The sequence below is a fragment of the Homarus americanus genome, unplaced genomic scaffold, assembly GCF_018991925.1.
Source record: "Homarus americanus isolate GMGI-L3 unplaced genomic scaffold, GMGI_Hamer_2.0 scaffold23110, whole genome shotgun sequence".
In the NCBI taxonomy this organism is placed as follows: domain Eukaryota; kingdom Metazoa; phylum Arthropoda; class Malacostraca; order Decapoda; family Nephropidae; genus Homarus; species Homarus americanus.
This window is the reverse complement of record NW_024752122.1, coordinates 307,565-327,102: the sequence shown is the minus strand read 5'-3', so window position 1 is coordinate 327,102 and position 19,538 is coordinate 307,565. Positions and strand designations below refer to the sequence as shown.

At 40.3% G+C, this 19,538-nt stretch overlaps 1 protein-coding gene across 3 annotated transcripts in view; it reads left to right on the top strand.

The window, feature by feature from the left end:
* Positions 1–19,538, top strand: part of LOC121854959 (trafficking kinesin-binding protein milt-like) — a 104,811-nt gene that overhangs the window by 45,391 nt on the left and 39,882 nt on the right. The window contains exon 1 of one of the 3 annotated variants that reach the window (XM_042349776.1): positions 1,824–3,409. The exons of 1 other annotated variant lie outside the window; for it this stretch is intronic. In XM_042349776.1, the coding sequence (XP_042205710.1) occupies positions 2,080–3,409 (1,330 nt within the window). In that variant the 5' untranslated portion in view covers positions 1,824–2,079. Of the gene's footprint in view, positions 1–1,823; positions 3,410–19,538 lie in introns of those variants that run through there. One more of the 3 variants, XM_042349774.1, reaches the window with a different exon arrangement.

Genomic DNA, 19,538 nt, shown 5'->3' with positions numbered 1-19,538 from the left:
TGTGTGTGTGTGTGTGTGTGTGTGTGTGTGTGTGTGTGTGTGTGTGTGTGTGTGTGTGTGTGTGTGTGTGTGTGTGTGTGTGTGTGTGTGTGTGTGTGTGTGTGTGTGTGTGTGTGAAACACCCGAGTCACCGTAATGATAAGAGTCGAACGTTTAGACTGGTTTTAGAGTGAAGGGTGAAGGGGTTTCATTATTATGTGAGGGCAGAATGTAAAGGGGATTGATTCCATGTGACGTAAAGGAGTTTTTATGAGGTCTGATAAAGAGATTTTATCCCTACTACTATCTAAATGAAAACCGCCACACCATCTATACACATATTGGGCATTATACAAGGTGTTAGCTGTGGAGGTGAAGGGAAAGTGAAATAGCTCTGAGGATATTCTTCATTATCACATTCTCCATTTCACTCTTAACATCAACAATCATTAATTCTTTATCATTCTCTTCCTGTTAAGAATTGCCATAAATAATAATGCGTGTTTATGGCTGCCAACTGTGGTCAATTTGGTCATCAACATTTCAAGTCAATTGTACTGTTGTGAAACTTGTTGAATGGTCACCAATATTAGGTACAGCTTTCTTCATTATTTACTATAGCAACACTGAACTAATATGTAGAATTTATAAATATTTCTGTATTGTCGTCTTTCAGGATAAAACAGGGAGAATTTTGTCGTTGTAGATTTTATTATGGGGTTAATGGTAGTTGTCGTGTTATATAAATGACAGAGTTATTCAGGAGTCTTTGTGGTAGTCGTTGTGGAAACTGGAGCTGAAATTGAGCCGCTGGATTAAAGTGATAGTCGTGGGAGGTGTGTGTGTGTGTGTGTGTGTGTGTGTGTGTGTGTGTGTGTGTGTGTGTTATCCTCTGCTTTTTTATTTTGTGTTCGTCACATCCTGGCCCCACGTGCACCTCCCCTTGGCTGTAACCACCAACAACCTCTAGATATTTTATTTTTTAAGACAGTTCACCTTTACAATACGTACCCAGGGTATAAAATTCGACCTTTTGTGTAATATCTTAGTGATAGCGTCATCTTATTATCATATCAGTGAATTAAGGTTTTTTTTTTTAAAGCTGTACACCAGGGAGCGGGTACCGAGTTCCACCCGCGTGATGAGTGAGTCGGGTGGTGGGTACACAGGGACAGGTCGTAACTCCTGCCGCGTGGGGATATCGTGAGCCCACCTACGCTGCCGGTTGGCTTCAGTCGGGTTTTATGGTTTTATATACAGTGATGGGAGACGTCGGCGGGCGAGTGGAAGGGCGGGTCGCGTATTGTTCTGTGATGAATGGTGGTATTCTCTTGTATAATAACGTCACGTGATGTTATGAGTGTGAATTGCATCACTTTACATGTCTTGTTTCCTGCCCTCACGGTCCCTGGTTTGCGTTTAAGGTATCCCCAGTCTACCCAGCTGTGTATGAGTACCTAACTTCACAGCTGGATCAATAAAAGCGGACTAGTGCAGTGTCGATCATAGTGCCTCCTTGTGTAGCAAAACAGTCAGACCTTCGGGACCCACATGCACGGTGATACCTGGAACTCATTGACAACAGTTTATAAATGTATGATATATGAAATCAATAGTGTATGTTTTCATAAATCAGCGTCAAATAAACTAAGTTTCAGTAGAATTTGATAGAAATATTATTGACAGAATGAGTAGATATAGAGGCTGGTGATGGGTTTGTTTCTCACACACAGTGCAGGTGTTTCATCACTAACTGTAGCAGATTAAAGTTGGTTTGAGGTGAGAGGGAAAATATAATGGTAAAACTCGTTCAGTGTTTACTCGGGAATGTAATGACCATGGTATTTTTCAGCAGCAATAAAAGTATTACCAAGTACTTTAAGATGTTGATTTTAAGGTTGGTAACAATTAATGAAAACAGAAAAAAAATAAAAAAGGACAAAGAATAGTTTCACGTGAGGAAAAGAGAACCGTAACTAATGTCAAAACGGGTACTATGTATCCTAAATAGTGTTCGAGTGAGAGAAGAGGGAGCGTGGAGGAGGAGAATAGTAAAACCTCGCCGAGTTCCTGGGTCTACTGTTAGTCTTCCTTCAAACGATGGATTCAGCGGCAGTCATCGCCACGCCTCTGGGCTCTGTCCCTCCCAGAAGTCATCCCGCCTGTGAAGAAGTGAAATATGAATTCCAGTGTTATACAGACGAGAGACCTGATTTTAGCCCTGTTAAAGATGTCGGGAACTACAGAGAAAGAATCAAGCCGTTTAGAAGGGCGTCGTCCGGGGGGAGGAGGTGTCTGGGGTTCGACAGAGGGCAACATGTTGATGGTCATGCCCTGAAGGTAGCGTCAAAGATAATGATGCTGAAGAACCAGGTGTGGCTCAGTCAGGAAGACTTGACGTTGAGAGAACCCCAGGACGTGTATGCAAGTGCCGTGCCCGACGGGGCTTCTCCCCTCGGTGCACGCATGCGTATGGGCGATATACTGACTAACTCGAGTGTTCCCAAATGCCCGTGGTCAGGGACCATTTCTGACGAAGCCTCTGCAACAATGACCAGGTTCTCCTCACTTGAGGCTCTTAATGACTCCTCTCCAATACCAATTATCCAATCCACAGTTTTCAAATCTTCAGAGAACATCTCGTCCCCCTCCCCACCAATAACCCAAGAATTCTCAGCAAAGAAGAAAGTGCGAACAATCTCACATTCAAACTCTACATCCTCGAGTACCTTAACACCGTCCTCAGATGCAACTTTAAGTCCCGGGGAGTCAGTAGAGGTGCTAGGTGCTCCCTCAGTGACCAACTCTCCAGCTGCACGCTCCATCAGCCCTAACCCATCATTCACACTATGTCGGGGAGATTCTGTGGACGGCCTCTTCATCTCCTCTTCTTCCCCCACGCCGGAGTCTTCTCTGGAGCCTCTACACGTCGTGTCATCACCCACTGATTCGCATCAAAGTCCATTCCGCCGGCAGTTGTTCCAGTCTTTAATGACGCGACAGTCGGCCCTGGTTGCGCGGGTCAGTCGACAGTCGTGTAGGCTCTTGGAGACTATGCAAGTCGTAGCTTCCCTGGACTCCACAGCTCACGAGACTCAGGTCCAGGCCACATCCTCTCAGCCACCTAATGTATCAGCAAAATCACAGCAGGAAGACGTTACCCAGACATCATTATTCAACGTCGGAGTTAGTGAAGAAACCAACAGTGAATTGTCAAAGACTCTTTCGAACTTTCAATGGGAGGAAACAAGCTCCCTGACCCTAGGAGAGGAACAGGAGTTCTCTTCTACCGGGAGGTTGTCCGAGCGGCTGGTGTCCATATGTGACTCCGGAGTGGGTTGGGACACAGACGACGAGAGACGATCCCTCTCCAGAGGGTCGTCCTCCGCCTTCACCGAGGACAGTGATGGAACCGTCGAGGATGACCAAGGTAATATATCTTACATTCTAAAACTTTAAAGTGTGCAAATTTGTTATCATCTCTTCCCCAGAACTCGCAGAACACAGCATCATGCAGCATTTTCTCTAACATCTCTCATTCAGTTTTAAGTAGTTCACAAGTGTTCAGCTGCTTCAAGACAAGTTAGCAGAATGGGGTAGGTTCAAATCCCCATATTTCATAAACAACTTGTTTGATGGGGTCCTCTTTATGTAAGAAGCTTGAGGTTTAGCGCCCACGTCCGATGGCTGAACTCCCTAACTGACAAATTTAATTAAGATAAAGCACAAATATTAAATAAGAATATTTTGACTACAAAAACTTAAGGCCCGCTCATACTGTGGGCGGAACGGACATATTCTTACGCAAATTGTCCGACCGAGTGATTCAAATTAACAACACAAATCTCACACTATAATCGAATAACATCTAATTCGAATTTTTCAAATTTTATCCTAGAGGGAAGACAGTTTTCCTCCCCCTTGAAAGACAGCGAGTCGTGTAACGGGTATTAGCTGAGTAAATAATAATACCCACCACGGCGTCGCATATCGTCTGTCTCTGGACAATTTGTGTCAGAATATCTCTTCCGGCCTCCGTGTGAGCGAGCCCTTACCCTCTTCACTAAGTACGTTCACTTAACATCAGCTGGGAGACAACATTGCCATACAGGACAGACTCTCTACTTTATGATGCTGAATGAAGTATCTCGTTAATATAGTTAAATGTGTAAATTTCATGATAAGTTTAGTTTGTTATTTTTCATGTTTTGAGACGACCGGTTAGTTTCCTGCAGGTATGTCTGACCTCACGAGATATATTCACTGTACGAAACATTAAGAATCAAGATCTAGATTATTTGTTTCCGGCAAAGTACATTAATGAGACAAGTTATGCTCATGGTAATTTTCTCCTGCCTCGAGGTAGGAGGAAAAGTTTAGTTTAGGATTACGGTAATTACGGTGGATAGTGAAGGACATCCCGGAGTTGACACAGTGGAACAATAACATCACCTGGCATATTCTTTACCTGAGTAATATACTTGTATATACGGCATCAAGTCAGAGATAACATAGACTTCATTGATCGTGGAATCTGATATTTATTTGCTTTATAAGAAGAATTGTGAAGGTGGCAGTAAAACCCTCACAGTTGGCTTTAGCCAAAAGGAAGCAGGTTAAGGCCCAGAGGATTGTCCAGTGGTTATCGTCCAGTAAACTCTATTATCAATGCACCTCACGCTGAAGGACACTCGACAATACTAACGACATTGACTTATTCTGATTGAAGACCAAGAGAACAGTCAAGGCTATCACCTGTACCAAGCAGTGTGTACTAAGTTAGCATCAGTTTCTTGTCAGATGAATGCGGAGGGTTAGGTGTTATAAGAAAGGGTTTATTTTCTTTATACAAGTACTACTTTACATGGCCTCCTGAGTCACTCCTCTTCTAGCCGTTGGGAAAGAAGAATGTCTTGATATATTTAGGAATTTATTCAGTGATCGAAGTCTGCCTCAACTGTACGCAGCCTACCTCACTAAGCACCAATACCTGACTTTAATCACCAAATTGGATTTAATATTTACTGTGTGTGTGTGTGTGTGTGTGTGTGTGTGTGGTTGGTTGGTGAGGGTAGGAACAACCAGTGGTTGGTTTAATTACATATGCAACGACTTGTGACCTCCGACGTGCAGTGAGAGTAAAGTGGGGTGGAGAGGAGAGAGAGAACACTGAGGAGAGGTGTGGTGTGATGTGTGTGTGTGTGTGTGTGTGTGTGTGTGTGTGTGTGTGTGTGTGTGTGTGTGTGTGTGTGTGTGTGTGTGTGTGTGTGTGTGTGTGTGTGTGTGTGTGTGTGTGTGTGTGTGGTAGGAGTAAGAAGAGGCTCGTGTAATCATGTGAAAGGGGCCACACATAATGCTCAACCTGATTGGCTATCACTGCCTGGTAGAACTCGATAATGATACTGATTGGTCCAGATACCTAATGATTCATGGACATATTCCAGGGTATTATTATTGTTATTATTTTTATTATTATTAGTAGTAGTATTATTGTTGTTGTTGTTGTTGTTGTTATTACAATGTATACCTCGCTATAGTGGCAGCCATAATACGCTAAGCTATGTGGTGTTCACGTGTGTAGCATAATAAGTGTTATATCGTTCAAGGCGAGACTAAAGGAAGAGCCTTGTGGGGGATTCAATGCCACACCTTCCTGCCATCAGATCCTGTATAGCTCAGCTTTGTAACCAACTTATTAATAGAACGAGCTTTAAATTGTAGTCTCTTGCGCCAGGTGATTAGTACGGCACCTGTTAATAATTATTGTAAAACCCAAATTTTAAATCTTGATATGTAGTGCAATGGCTCCTTTTTTACAGACCCCTTAAAATGAGCACAAAAACCATGTTGATTACCTCTAAACCATTTACAATGATCACACGTCCTTTCAATTACCACAAGGCTCCTATTAATTAACAAAATATCTGTTAAATGACATTAAACATGTGTAAATTGGCACTAAAACCCGGTAAATTGGCACGTAAACCCGGTAATTGGCACGTAAACCCGGTAAATTGGCACGAAAACCCAGCTTTATAATTAACATTAGGTGTTGTTGATTAGTACACCAACCATTGAACACAGTAACACGGGTCGTGCTCTCTACTCCCTTTACCCTTTCTGTATTTATAAACTTGTACAATCTAAAACCTGTTCAAGAGTCTCAAAACCAGTCTTATGTAAGAGCTGAAGCATATGTACTCTTAGCAGCACCTTGCTTTTTGTACCATCAAAACCGTTTCATCGGAAATTATCATGTAAATAGATAAGAAATTTCCTTTGCAATAAATATATGTGTCAACTCGACATAATCCTGACAGCTCTGTCCTCTTGTTCAACCTTATTACTGTACGACCCAGGTTGTACTGCTCCCCCATTATACTTGTGTTTTTCAATTCCACTGCAATTTACGTATATACTTATAATATAAATTAAAAAATAATAATAAATCAATAAAATTAATAAATATTGAAGTGATAACCGTGGTAACATTATGAGATGTTCTTATTACCACCATGCTATTGTACTATTCCAGACGTTACTTAATGTTACATAATACTTCCTTGAGATCAATGTATAGTATATATCAGGTGTCTACAGGAGAGCTCAGGTTCTCAACTGGCTCAGCCATGTTAATATTGTTATTATTATCCACTCTGTATCAGTGTTTCTCTGGCTAAATAAAAGGTTTCAATTCAATTCATATCGTACTTAGTGCCTCATAGAATCGAGTCCAGTTCTGTCTATGATTTACTATCATAACCAACTATAATTTAACCTAATCTAACCTAACCTATGTTAATCTAACCTATGTTAACCAAATCTAACCTCACCTATGACCTGTACCGTGGAGTGCTTTTAGGATTACCTGGTGAGTGACCTGTGACACCCTCCCCCCACCAGGTGTTGGTTCATAAAGTGATGTCGTAAGGTACCTTTCTAATAGATCCGTCCTTGACTCTTATCATATAATAGCAAGAAGAGCCTACCTGTGTGTGTGTGTGTGTGTGTGTGTCTGTGTGTGTGTGTGTGTGTGTGTGTGTGTGTGTGTGTGTGTGTTTTATTTCACCAGGTCACGTCATCACATTCCCCCTAAGATGCAATACATGTTAACCATATCTTTGCCATGAACATTTATGTCGTATCGTCACAGTCAACAATCTGCAGTAATTGTTATTAACTTTTCATCTTCACTCCAAGTCCGTGCGTGTTGCTGACTGGTAATGCCTCAGTAAGCCGGAGAGGGACCTTGATATTTTGATGTTTGTCTTATCGATAGTACAATACCTGTTTATTATTATTGTTGGTAATAATAATACTTTAAGTACCTGTTGTTATTAGTATTGCCGTTTTTAATATAATTAGATATCAGTATTAATTCTTATTATAGGGGAAGTTTTTCATTAATTAGGAAATTTTATATTCTAAGTTACATTTGATAATGGCGTATAGTTTTAAAAGATGATAACTAAATGTCAGTATGATATTTCAATACTTACAAAAAGCCTGATGTGTAATAACCTTAACATGAACGATTTTCTGGTATTAAAAGCTGCTGCTGGGCGAAAGCAAACACGACTCGATGTATTAATGAGTTATAGTTGGTGTTATCTGACGACATACGTAGCAGACATTAACTAGACGTTTTTGTTGACGAAGGTGACCAAGGCAGGTGTGTGTGACGCCTACTAGATAACACCAAGGAGAGGCTGGAGGACACAGTTAAACACACGACCTCAGAAGAATACAATGTGTCAGGCTGAGCACGGTAGCGACTCACACACCCAGCTGACACATCAGTTCAGAAAATGTGTATAAAGGAAACGTAAGGTGACATGACAACAGCAGTGTAAGTGTGAGAGAGACAATGTGTAGTTGGGTTTATGTGTTCTATGATTTTAACATGTTAAACCAAAAATAGAAAAGGTTAAAATATATTATTAGTACTATTGCCTTTCTTTTTAAATATTGTGAAGAATTAGGTATTTTTCCTTTTAGTGACGGCCGGACAAGACAAACAAAAAATCGTAACTATTATTTATTTCGGTCGTCTCGAATTCCTTTTAGAACTGCTCTTATTTCTTTTTATTTATTTATTTATTTATTTATTTTTTTTTTTACACAATGTTGGACGAGACGAGAGATGGCCAGGGGGTAATGTGGACCTCTGCAGTACAGTAGCTAGTACGTGTTGACGGCCTTGGTTGTCCCCGGAAGAGTATGCTAATAGAATAACATTAAGGCCATTTAGAGTGCAGGGAATGGCTCTAGCAATATGTTATACAGTATCTGCCTGTACATGAGAGTCGTTTGGGAAGATATACGTCGAGCACTGGCAGATTTATTATATACACAGTGGAGCCTCCGGTCTGATGTATATATTTGTTCAAAATACAGTATACACGCCCGTCTGTGTATACTGTATCTTGAATTTTATGCCTTAGCAAAAAGTGAGACAAATGTAAGCGGGTGTAACTCGGTGAGGTTCTACAGTAGGTGGGGGGGCAGGTAGCTTGATTTTAACTCAAACACCTAAGGTACTCTCCCGTCCACCCCCCCACCTCCCCCCCAAAAAAAAAAAAATTCAAATGTATATTATTTTGTTACCACATCATGACGTGTTGGGGTGTTGACTGAGTTCAAAGGAAAATTTCTTAAATATCAACAAAGAAAAGTCTAGAGAAAGTCACATCAGACGGCATTAGTTGTGTCAGGTTTACGGTGAAGGAAGGCGGCAGCTATGGGGAGGAGGGATCTTAACACCCCATCCCCCCTCTCCCACAGCCCTTCCCCTCCCCTCCTGCCCTCCCCCCCTCCCGGCATTCATCCTCCACGTCACTTACTGTGCCCTTCAAAGATTACTCAAGCGAAGGGCGGCTACTTTGTCTGCAGGTTTTCCCTTACGTAATTCCTTAACAAAAAATATATTTGTAGAATGATGGCAATAACAACAGCAAGGAAAAACAATAACAATAATAATAATAATAATAATAATAATAATAATTATTATTATTATTATTATTATTATTATTATTATTATTATTATTATTATTATTATTATTATTATTATTATTATTATTATTATTATTATTATTATTATTATTATTATTATTATTATTATTACTATTATTATTATTATTATTATTATTATTATTATTATTATTATTATTATTATTATTCAGCATGTTTACTTAGGTTAGAATATATAAGTATGAAGTTACCTTATATATTTGTGTTTAGATATACGGCAAGAAATTAAATCTTAAAGAAATGGTTTTCATCATGAAGTGTATATAATTTACTGTTCGTTATATAGAAGGAAGCAGAACACGAGGGAGTTCTTACATCTACGGCCTAGTATCCCTCCTCCTAGTCACAGGCCTGGCACTTGACATTATTAGGGACCTGCCACGCTTTGTCATAAACAGATAAAATGTACCGGGAACTTTCCCCCCACACACTCATCATTCTCTCACTTTATGTAACTTGACAAAACCTATGACCCTTCAGGCTTTTACGCCCTTAATGTACGAGTCATAAAGGCAATTATGAACTTTTCATACTTCCCTGTTGGGCGCTGTAAATGCTTCTGCGCTTCACCTTGCACAGGATGTAAGGGGGTGCCCAATAAACTAGCCCCCTCGGGGGCAAATCTGAATCTGAATCTACGGCTTAGGACTGTAGTACTGTGATGACGTCACTCACGTCAAAAGTTGCCTGAGTCTTGGTCCACACCTCAGCTCTCTCTCTCTCTCTCTCTCTCATATTTTTCGTCTCCCTTCTCTCCTTCTCCTTCTTTTTGTGCTCAAGGACACCCACTTACAGTTGTGGAAACTCACATCCTAATATTCAAGCACACATTCATCCATAAGAAAACACAGACTATATATATATATATATATTTATTTATTTATTTATTTATTTATTTATTTATTTATTTATTTATTTATATATATATATATATTGTGTATATAATTCAAAAGCCTCTCCTCCATCTTGGAAGAATGCTAGTTCACCCAGTCATCAACAAGCTTATTACCCGCCCGATGGTGCACTTGTTTTGCTGAGTGTTCAAGGATTCTTGTAGTAAAGTTAAGGAGGGGACATGGTCCTTCACTCGGGCCAAGGGATAGCGATGAGAATGTTCTGTCAGTGATAATGTCAGTAGGATTGGCAGAATTTATTGCAGAAGTGAAGTAATGTCGATAAGCACGTAGGCAATATGTTTCTACCCCTGTCTCCCATCCTCCTCCTCCCCCCGAGTTTTCCCACGTGGCGTCCCGGTGAGCCGACCCCCACAGGCCACGTCTTGCCCTGGCCTTACCTGCAAGTAAACAGTGTCTCAACCCTTCCCCTAGGCATCGTCTTCGTCTAACACTTTTTTGTATTTTAGCGTTCGGGTGTATTTTTTTGTCTATTACTGAATTAAATTGTATTAAAGTATATGATATACTTCCTAAAGACCAAGCAATTTTTGGTAAACTTTAACTTGAAAATATTTTTTTTTATTTGTAATATTCTAACCAAACCGGACATTGATAATATATGTATGGATATTGTTGATGGACTGAGCTGCTCGGGTGACGATGTTGCAAGACTGTTGACAATGTTGTTCTCACTCAGCCTGTTAGTCTTCACAGATATATATCAGGAAAATCACATAAAGTCAAGTTACTTTAACTCTACGCTAATTTAATCCAATTTTGTTTAACTTAACTAAAAAATCTAACGTTGTCTTAGTAAATTATCTTAAGCTAACTAAACTAACCTACCTTTATCGTAACCTAACTTAACCTAACCTGTTCACCTAAATTAACGTACCATCCCATCCTAAACCTAACCTAAGCTAGCCTAACCTAACATAACCTAACGTAAACCCAACCTAACCTAACCTAAGCTAGCCACTTATTCCATGATCTCAGTGACATCATTTTGTTCGGTGGGAAATTTTTTGGATGATTTTTTCCCCATTGGGATTTTTATGATGGGATTTTATTTATTTATTTATTTTTATTTATTTATTAATTTATTTCATCATTTTTTTGTGGGGTGGGATATGTACTTTGTATCGTTATAACCTCCTGGTGCCTGGCCGAGTCGTCGTGTTTATGTGGTAAGCTGTTGGTCACACGCCTTCTGAGTGGTGGCCTTGTTGATGATGAAGGTGGGTCAATACTCACACATTGACAGCTTGTTGCCTCTTGTGTTTGTGATGACTGGCAAATTAAATCACTGACTGGCTCTACTGTTTGTGTCGACTGACTGACTCACTCTGGATCTCGTGTTTGTGATGATTAACTGATTGACTGACTCTGATTCTCACTGGTTCTATTGTTTGTAATGACTGACTGACTGACTGACTCAGTGGCTTATGTGTCCTGTTAGTATTTTATAATCGTTCAGGGAAAAACTTGATGAAATCGGTGAGAGAATTTGGTCAGTATTTATATGTATTCAATTTTGAGCCCACTCACCTGGTATGTGCCCAGTCACCCCTCTCATCTTGTTATATCCCTCTCACATTACTCACTGGCTAAGGTAACTCACCACTGTAGGTTCTGGTTCACTCGTTTACGGAAACCGGTTCAGCTTTTCTCCCTTATTTTAACTGTCTAATTTTCTTTCTCTCTCCCCATCGACCTCCTCCCTCAATCACTTCAAGCACACCACTTGTCAGTCCCCTTCCCCCCAACCCATGATTTCCGTCGAAAAAACACTTCATCTTAATTTATGTTAATAATACAAAAACGAAAACAGCGAAAATCAGAAACAAAAAAATATTCAAGACAATGAAACACAAAGTAAGAATTTTGGTTGAGGTTAATATTAAAAGACCGGTCACCGTCACTTGATCAGCTAACCACCGTTACTTTGTCAACAACAGGAGTAGCTTCACACTAATGAAGGTGGAGGAACCCCTTGTATACTTATTTTCGCCCAAATCTGTAAAAAAAAAAAATAATTTCAGCCAGGTGGGAGAACGTTCGTCTGGCATAGCTCCTAAAAACAGGAAATTGCTCATACTCTCGCTGTTTTTTTGTAGGAATAAGTACTCATGGTCGCTCGTATGGTATATGCGGGTAAGTACAGTACATAGTAATAGTGTGGTGATCAATACTACAGTGTGCTAGATACATACACAAGTAACCTCGTTTCTGGGTGGCCAAGACACCTTTAATTTGTCCCGTAACTGTGGTAGACAGAATTCACTTAGGTACTATAATAATAATAATAATAATAATAATAATAATAATAATAATAATAATAATAATAATGATAATAATGAAAATAATAATAATAATATTAATAATAATTATTTCCGGTTCTTGTTTGTGTAATTTCGACGCATTTATTGCCCGTCATATATGAAAACTTAAATAAAACAGACGCTCTCTTGTACGGCCGTAGTGACCCCTAGCAGTTGAAGGCCAATAAATCAACAGAAGTTTCACAAACCCACAGTTAGAAGAGAAAATTAACACGCGACGGTCACTACAGAATCTGGGATATGTCTATTTGTTAGGTTTCATGGAGCTCTAGTAGTTAGTCGAAGTAAATAATTGATCAATAATGCATTTCTTTATTTATTTTTGCCCCCGTGGACAACTACTCACGGTATATTGCTGTATATTCATTAAATGACGATTTATGCAAGAGTTGCTTAACATTATGATGAATGTCTCACTTCTGATCTTATTTTTGTGAGGGAGAGACTCAGTGAAGGAAGGAGGGAGGGAAGGCAATCAGCCAAGCGGTGTCTCGAGGAAATGCATTTTGACAAAATTATTAGCGTATACGAGACGACGTGGCCTGATAATTAACCAGGGTTAATGTTGTTTACTGTCATAATACTTAAAACTCTTTATAACTGGCAAAAATGTGTATTCTGATGTAATAAGATTTTAAAGATAAGAATCACATTTTCAACAAGAAAATGTGGAAATCGTAACTTGGCTTGTGGTTGTGTTGGTTGCCCCCTGTTATTTGCCACGTCTCATGTGTTAATTATAAAATGTTTATCATGCTCCTTTTAACATCTCTTATAGTTGAAGATGCCTTATGTGCTGTAGTTAATCGATTTTTATACCTTTATCATGTTTTAATACAACACTTTCCCATAAAACGTCAGAGCTACCAACTATTCCTGGCTCATACAGTGTTTACCAAAGTTGGGCCTCTCTCTCAAGGTTGGGGAGCTTGGGGGAGGTGAAGGGATTCTTTTTTTTGGGGGGGGGTCGCTATACCTACTGTATACTCTTACTACTGAACTGATAAAACTGAAATTGATTAACCCAGCATGACCATCCCTTCCCCCCACCCCCCCCCATCCCACCATTTCTCTCGGTTAAGAGGACTGCGCAAGGTAACACGACAGGGGGGGGGGGGGCACAATTCACCCACTATTCCCACAATAAACTTTTTACACAATATCCTTTTTAGGATAAAACAAACAGAATGACGACACGGTGTTTTGAACATGAGCGAGGGCGTTTTGTGGCTTGGTGTGGGAGGGGATGGAAGGGGAAGGAGAGGGGGTGGGTGGAGAAGACTGAAAGCTTCAGAAAGTCATCCTGTTGGCGACTGTTTGCTGAAACCTGTACCGCCATGACATCTCGCTAGTGTAAATAAATGTAAGCAACCCTCGTACACCTCACCTCTCACGCTGATGGTGGTGGAGGAGGTATTGGTGAGAGAGAGAGAGAGAGAGAGAGAGAGAGAGAGAGAGAGAGAGAGAGACACTAGCAACAGCACGCCATACACAAAAAGAGGAAAAAATACTTACGACAAAGATCTTGATTTATGTGTTATTAAGGCAGGTGACAGGTGACAACACACACAGTTAGATTCATCAAGGGACATGGTGCACCTGTGATGCTGTTACTGAATAAATAAAGTAAAAAGTTGTCTTTGTAATGTGTTTGTTCGTTGTATGAATACTTTTCTCGGTGTTATTGGCTAATGTTTTTTCGTAAGAATTTATAAATCAAAGCATTATAATAATAATAACAATAATAATAATAATAATAATAATAATAATAATAATAATAATAATAATAATATTAATAATATAAGAAAAAGATGGCTAAATGTTTTATCAGTTTTAATATTATTTCTTCACAACATCTCGACTGCATAGTAATTTGTTCTCAAGAAGACAATTTATACATTTATCTTCTGCCAGAAAGCCATTAGTGAGTGTATAATGTTTTGTACATCACTTGGTGAAGGTGTAATCAAATGTACATTGAACAAAGGCTACTTATAATTAGTGTATAATGTTATGTAGTCTTGACCTGCCCTCCTCCCTCTCCGCCTCTCCAAGTGATGGCAGTAGTCATTTGCATGTAACACAATACATTGACCCCTTCCTCCTCCTCCTCCTCCTCCCGAGTCACCTGCTCCTAACCCCTTCACTTCTGGACATCACTTTTAATATTTCATTTGGTTAACGACTGACAATTTTATTCAGCCTAACACTGAACCAAGATATTTCCTGTGTGTGTGTGTGTGTGTGTGTGTGTTAATAAGGGGTTTGTTAGGGTACTTAGATGCTGGATACAATGGCTGACGACTTTGGCTATCTATTGGGGTCAGATAAGAACTGGTGTAAAACTGTTGGTCTAATGTAGAGATGTGTGTCAGGTGGCGCCGCAGGTACTGTTAGCTGATGGAGGTTTGGGGAAGCCATTTTATGAGGACGACGTTATATCTTGTAATTTGTGAAGGAGATTGTTATTGATTATTCCCACGATTATAACTCTTACCTGTACCATCATCATCACCACCACCACCATCATCATCATTAGGTTTGATAACTTGACAGACTCTTCCGTTGATCAAACATGGCGTCATCGTGTAGGTAGGAGTGCCCATGACACTTAATATATTGTATGCATTTCTCTTCGCCATGTCCTCTAGGAAAACTTGTGCGTGAGTTGTTCGTTCTTTTGGTGAATCAGATTCACTCAGGGACGCGGTGATTCACTTTTGGTGGGACAAAAACTTATAATTTACTGTTAATCATTTCAGACGTTCGTATTGTATGTGATTCACTTGGGACAGAAACACGGTGACTGGTTAAAATTAATCAGTCTTGATGGAATAGATGTTTAAATTCGTTCAAGGGTTAAACCTAATCTAACATAACCTAACTTTACTTTACTTGGCCCAGATGTAAGATTGTTGTTTAAAGCTGAGTGGGTGAGTAGGAGGAGAATGTGTATATATATCTGAGTGGGAGGAAGAATGAGTATCTGAGTGGGAGGAAGAATGAGTATCTGAGTGGGAGGAAGAATGAGTATCTGAGTGGGGTGAAAGAATGAGTACTAGTGTTTTTGAGAGGCAGGAGAAGGCTGAGGGTACTTGACGTCGTCACCTTCACACCGAGCCAGATTCAGATATCAGATTAGTGAGTGTTGTGTTCACTGACCTGCTTAACGACCCGCCACCCACAGCACTCCTCTCTTACCACTAGGAAGACTTTACCATTCATTGTTGTTCGTATTTACTACTGATAAAGTGGTCAGGGTTGCTCTCTCTCTCTCTCTCTCTCTCTCTCTCTCTCTCAGGAAGACGAGAACACGAAGTACTACTCAAGAATAAAGGCTCCCTCCCTCCCTCCCTCCCTCCCTCTTCCTTCCTTCTTCCTTCTCTCACTCCCTCCATCCTTCCCTTCCCTTCCTCACTCACCCTTCTCTCTCTCTCCATCCCTCCCTATTTCCACCCGGGCTCACTCCTTTCCCGCTTCCTTCCCTTCCCACTTCTCTCCTTCTAAGTCCTAGCACGGAACATCCTGGTCTTGGTGAGAGAGAGAGAGAGAGAGAGAGAGAGAGAGAGAGAGCAATAAACGTTTATTTTCTTGTACAACTTAAGCGTCATTTAACCTTCGATTATCTTCGTAATGTCAACTTTCACCTTTGTTATCACCACCCTTTTCACCTGCCTCAACAAAGATCCTTCTGAGAGCCTAAGTTTATGAGAATACTAAGTCTTTGGAATTAGATTTTATTGGCACGTAGATACGGGTGAGAAAAATAGACTAATTTTCTTTCTCTATCAATGAAGCGGCAGCATTTTCACCCCAAGACTTGTATCCCTAAGTTTAGCCAAGAGGGAAAATTTTAGATTTTTTTTACGGTGCAATGAGTTATCACGTGACCTGCAGGACTGTGATGTCAACTACAGCCTGTGTTTGCCTTTAATATGTGTTTTTGTATCGGATCTAAGACAGTACAGCCACTTTTGTCTTCACCACATTGTGTAGAATCTCAGGCAACACCGAGGCTTCTAGTAAAGAATAAGATAGTATAGGGTGAAAATTGTGGGACCTTACTGAAAGAAAACGCGACCATCCCTCATCATTTTTATCCTAGACCCTCCTATATTTATTCATTATCTGATATGCCATTTTTTCACAAATTATCCTCGTAAATATTTACCCGATATTTTAGTTCTGCATAAATTTTATTCACTATTACATTTCTTACGTATAACGCTTAGACAAAAAATAAAATTTAATAAAAATTGTCTTTTCAAGTTGTCTTAATAAAGGGACTCTCTAGTTTATACATTTAGATGAGAGTTCCTTTACTTGTATTACCTTTATATTGGTTACACTTCTCGGTATTAAATATTGACGTCAAGAACTTAAGCTAGAGCCGCTAAGGATAGATAAAGGTTTAATCGTTTAACTGTGTCTATACCAGGTTATGTAGATATAGTACAGTGATGCATGGAGGTGTGTGTCTAATATGTAGAAACAACAATTGTATGTAAAGTTTTCACCCCCATAGGCTTGTTTAACTTAACCTGGGTCACGGAGCTGCTGTCATCAGTCACTGACACCTGGGACTGTCAGGATACTGTCTATTGGTAACAGGTGTGCAGTCAGATACTCAGGCATAGTCAGCACGGGCACGTACGCAGTCTTCCACTCAATGCAAGAAAATTTGTCACACAGCACTTATACACGCTAACCTTGACTTGTCCGGGAAGTAGGTGTGTGTGTGTCGTAATGGGGATAATGTGCGACACAATTACGGGTTAGCCATCACCACTATTCTAGAAGCGACGGAGTACCGACCTATTTAATGACATCACACGATAAAAAAACGGGCGGTATCTCTAGGGTCGGGGTCCTGTAAGCCTATTACACCGGGTAGAGGATAGATGGGACACACCAGACTACCAAAGATCCGGATCTAGGGACTACCTACCTGGGAAGCGTCGCGTACGCACAAAGTTGTCCTCTGACTGCCGCCGCCTCAGGGTGTCTCTCGTAACCATAGTCTTAGTTTCATGTTTCCTTGATCTTTTAGACGGACTTAACCTTCCCCCTTCCTGAGCACACACAGGTAATTGCGGATAATTTACCTCTGTAAGGAATCATCGTAAAAAAAAATATATGCAGTGTATTTACTAAAAATGTGCGAGTAAACAAATTTGAGGTGATTAATTAAATCCCTGCCAATGTAGTTTTACGTGTTCTCCAAAACATACTATCAGTACATTACACGTAAACGCTATTTACATATGCATTATTAACACCTTCTAATTTTTACTCATTTAAGGGAAGGAAATCTCTAACAATACAACTCTTAAAATTCTTCCAAGTATCGCAAGATGGCGTGGTTGTAACCATAAGAGGTACTGTTTGTTTACGTCTCCATAGCAACCTATACCATCTAAAGTTTATAAACATTAGCCACGTCTCATTTTTTATTTTTGTGGAATATTTTGTCTTTTTCTGTATACAAATATTTAATAAATTTTACGTGATTATTCAGAAAATTTTCTTTTGGTAATTATATAGGGTTTAATCCTATATAAATTGGCATATGATATATATATCCTTGTATAATATGCACTGTCCTGTTGCTTACTATCTGTAGTCTCTTATCTTTAATGCTCCTCCTCGTCCCCCTACAAGGTACACCAACACCCCCTCCTCGTCCCCCTATAAGGTACACCAACACCCCCTCCTCGCCCCCCTATAAGGTGCACCAACACCCCCTCCTCGCCCCCCTATAAGGTACACCCAACACCTCCTCCTCGTCCCCCTACAAGGTACACCAACACCTCCTCCTCGTCCCCCTACAAGGTAGACCAACACCCCCTCGTGCCTCTCTCCTGAAACAGCTGAGTATCAAGTGTTGAATCTCGTCACCCTGCCTAGCCTGTCCCAAATCTATGGCCAGCGTCACCACACCTAAGTAATATTCCCTTATGCCGTAAGATACACCGGGAAAATCTTAAACCTTCTTGTGAAGTGTAAAGAATTTTCTTTCGGAGGAGAAACGTCATATATCACAGAGAACACATGGAAGCTGTTGAGAGCTCTGAAAAATATGTGTTGAGGAGTGAAGATTGGCAACCGCAGAGAGCGGGTTTGGTTTATCCAGGACAGGTAAAAAATTAGTCCATGTCTACAGTATGTGTGGCGGCGATAACACGTGGTCGTTAGTGGCTTTGTTATTGTTATGATGTGCGCAGATGCGACATCATTATACAGGAAAGGAAGATTTTTACTGACAGTTTTGGACGGCAGATTAACTCGCCAATACTTCACAGTTAAAACCATGACATATTTAATGAGTTGATAATGTTTACTTAATTCAAAATACAAATTATTTCAATCACTTAATCACTATAGTAATTAAATTTTGGGGTTTAATCTCGCAATGTCATCGTCGATAAACACTAAAGAGCCCTCAGAGAGACCTGGCGCGAGTGACAACACACATCAGTTGCCCTACTTAATGTGTTCCTTCACGCAAGACTCACGTTACCTGAGCAACTCGTCCTGAGGGAGTACCTAACACCACCAGGTTGTTGTGGCATATGAGCCATGGGCTTAGAGAAGGAGGAACAACAGCCATCTCGTTCCGGGTTCTGTACAAAGGCGTTCATCACCGTTCACGAAAAGAGCTCGCAATCCCCGCCATGTCTCAGGCGTTCGCGGGCAAGAGTGAGGAAGTTGCCGCTGGATACCTCGCGGACAAGAAGCGCCCTAAGAGATGACGACGTAAATAATGTAAAGTGTGGACGACCTCGGAGTTGCTCTTGGCCCAGCTTGGCACCTCAGCAGAACGTAGGTAAGACAAAAACACGGTAGATTGTTGGGAGGCAGTACCCAAATTCTCAAAACTTCTTCAAAGAATATCTCTTAGAGTTATGACCGAAGATGCGAGAAATCATCTACATACGATACAGTCTCAGTACACTATCGTACCACCTAGTTCACCATCTGTGTGTGATCAAGTCAGTCAAATGCTTATTCATACCGCCAGTTAAGGGTAATTGCAGTTATTTTAGGCATGTATACAGTTATTACCCAGGGTGTCATACTTTAGGCCGTACAGTATAGTTGAGTTGTGATATGCATGTTTAATTCCAACTGTTTCCATAATTCACACGTAGGAAATCCAGACAAGTTATTTCTTTCACGAAGACACTGAGAGCAATGACTTTGAGGCATTTTAAACGTTACTTATTAACGAGTGTGGCTGGCAGTGCAAGTGTGATTGGGAAGTGAAAGTTAGCGTTTGAGTGAGGGAGAG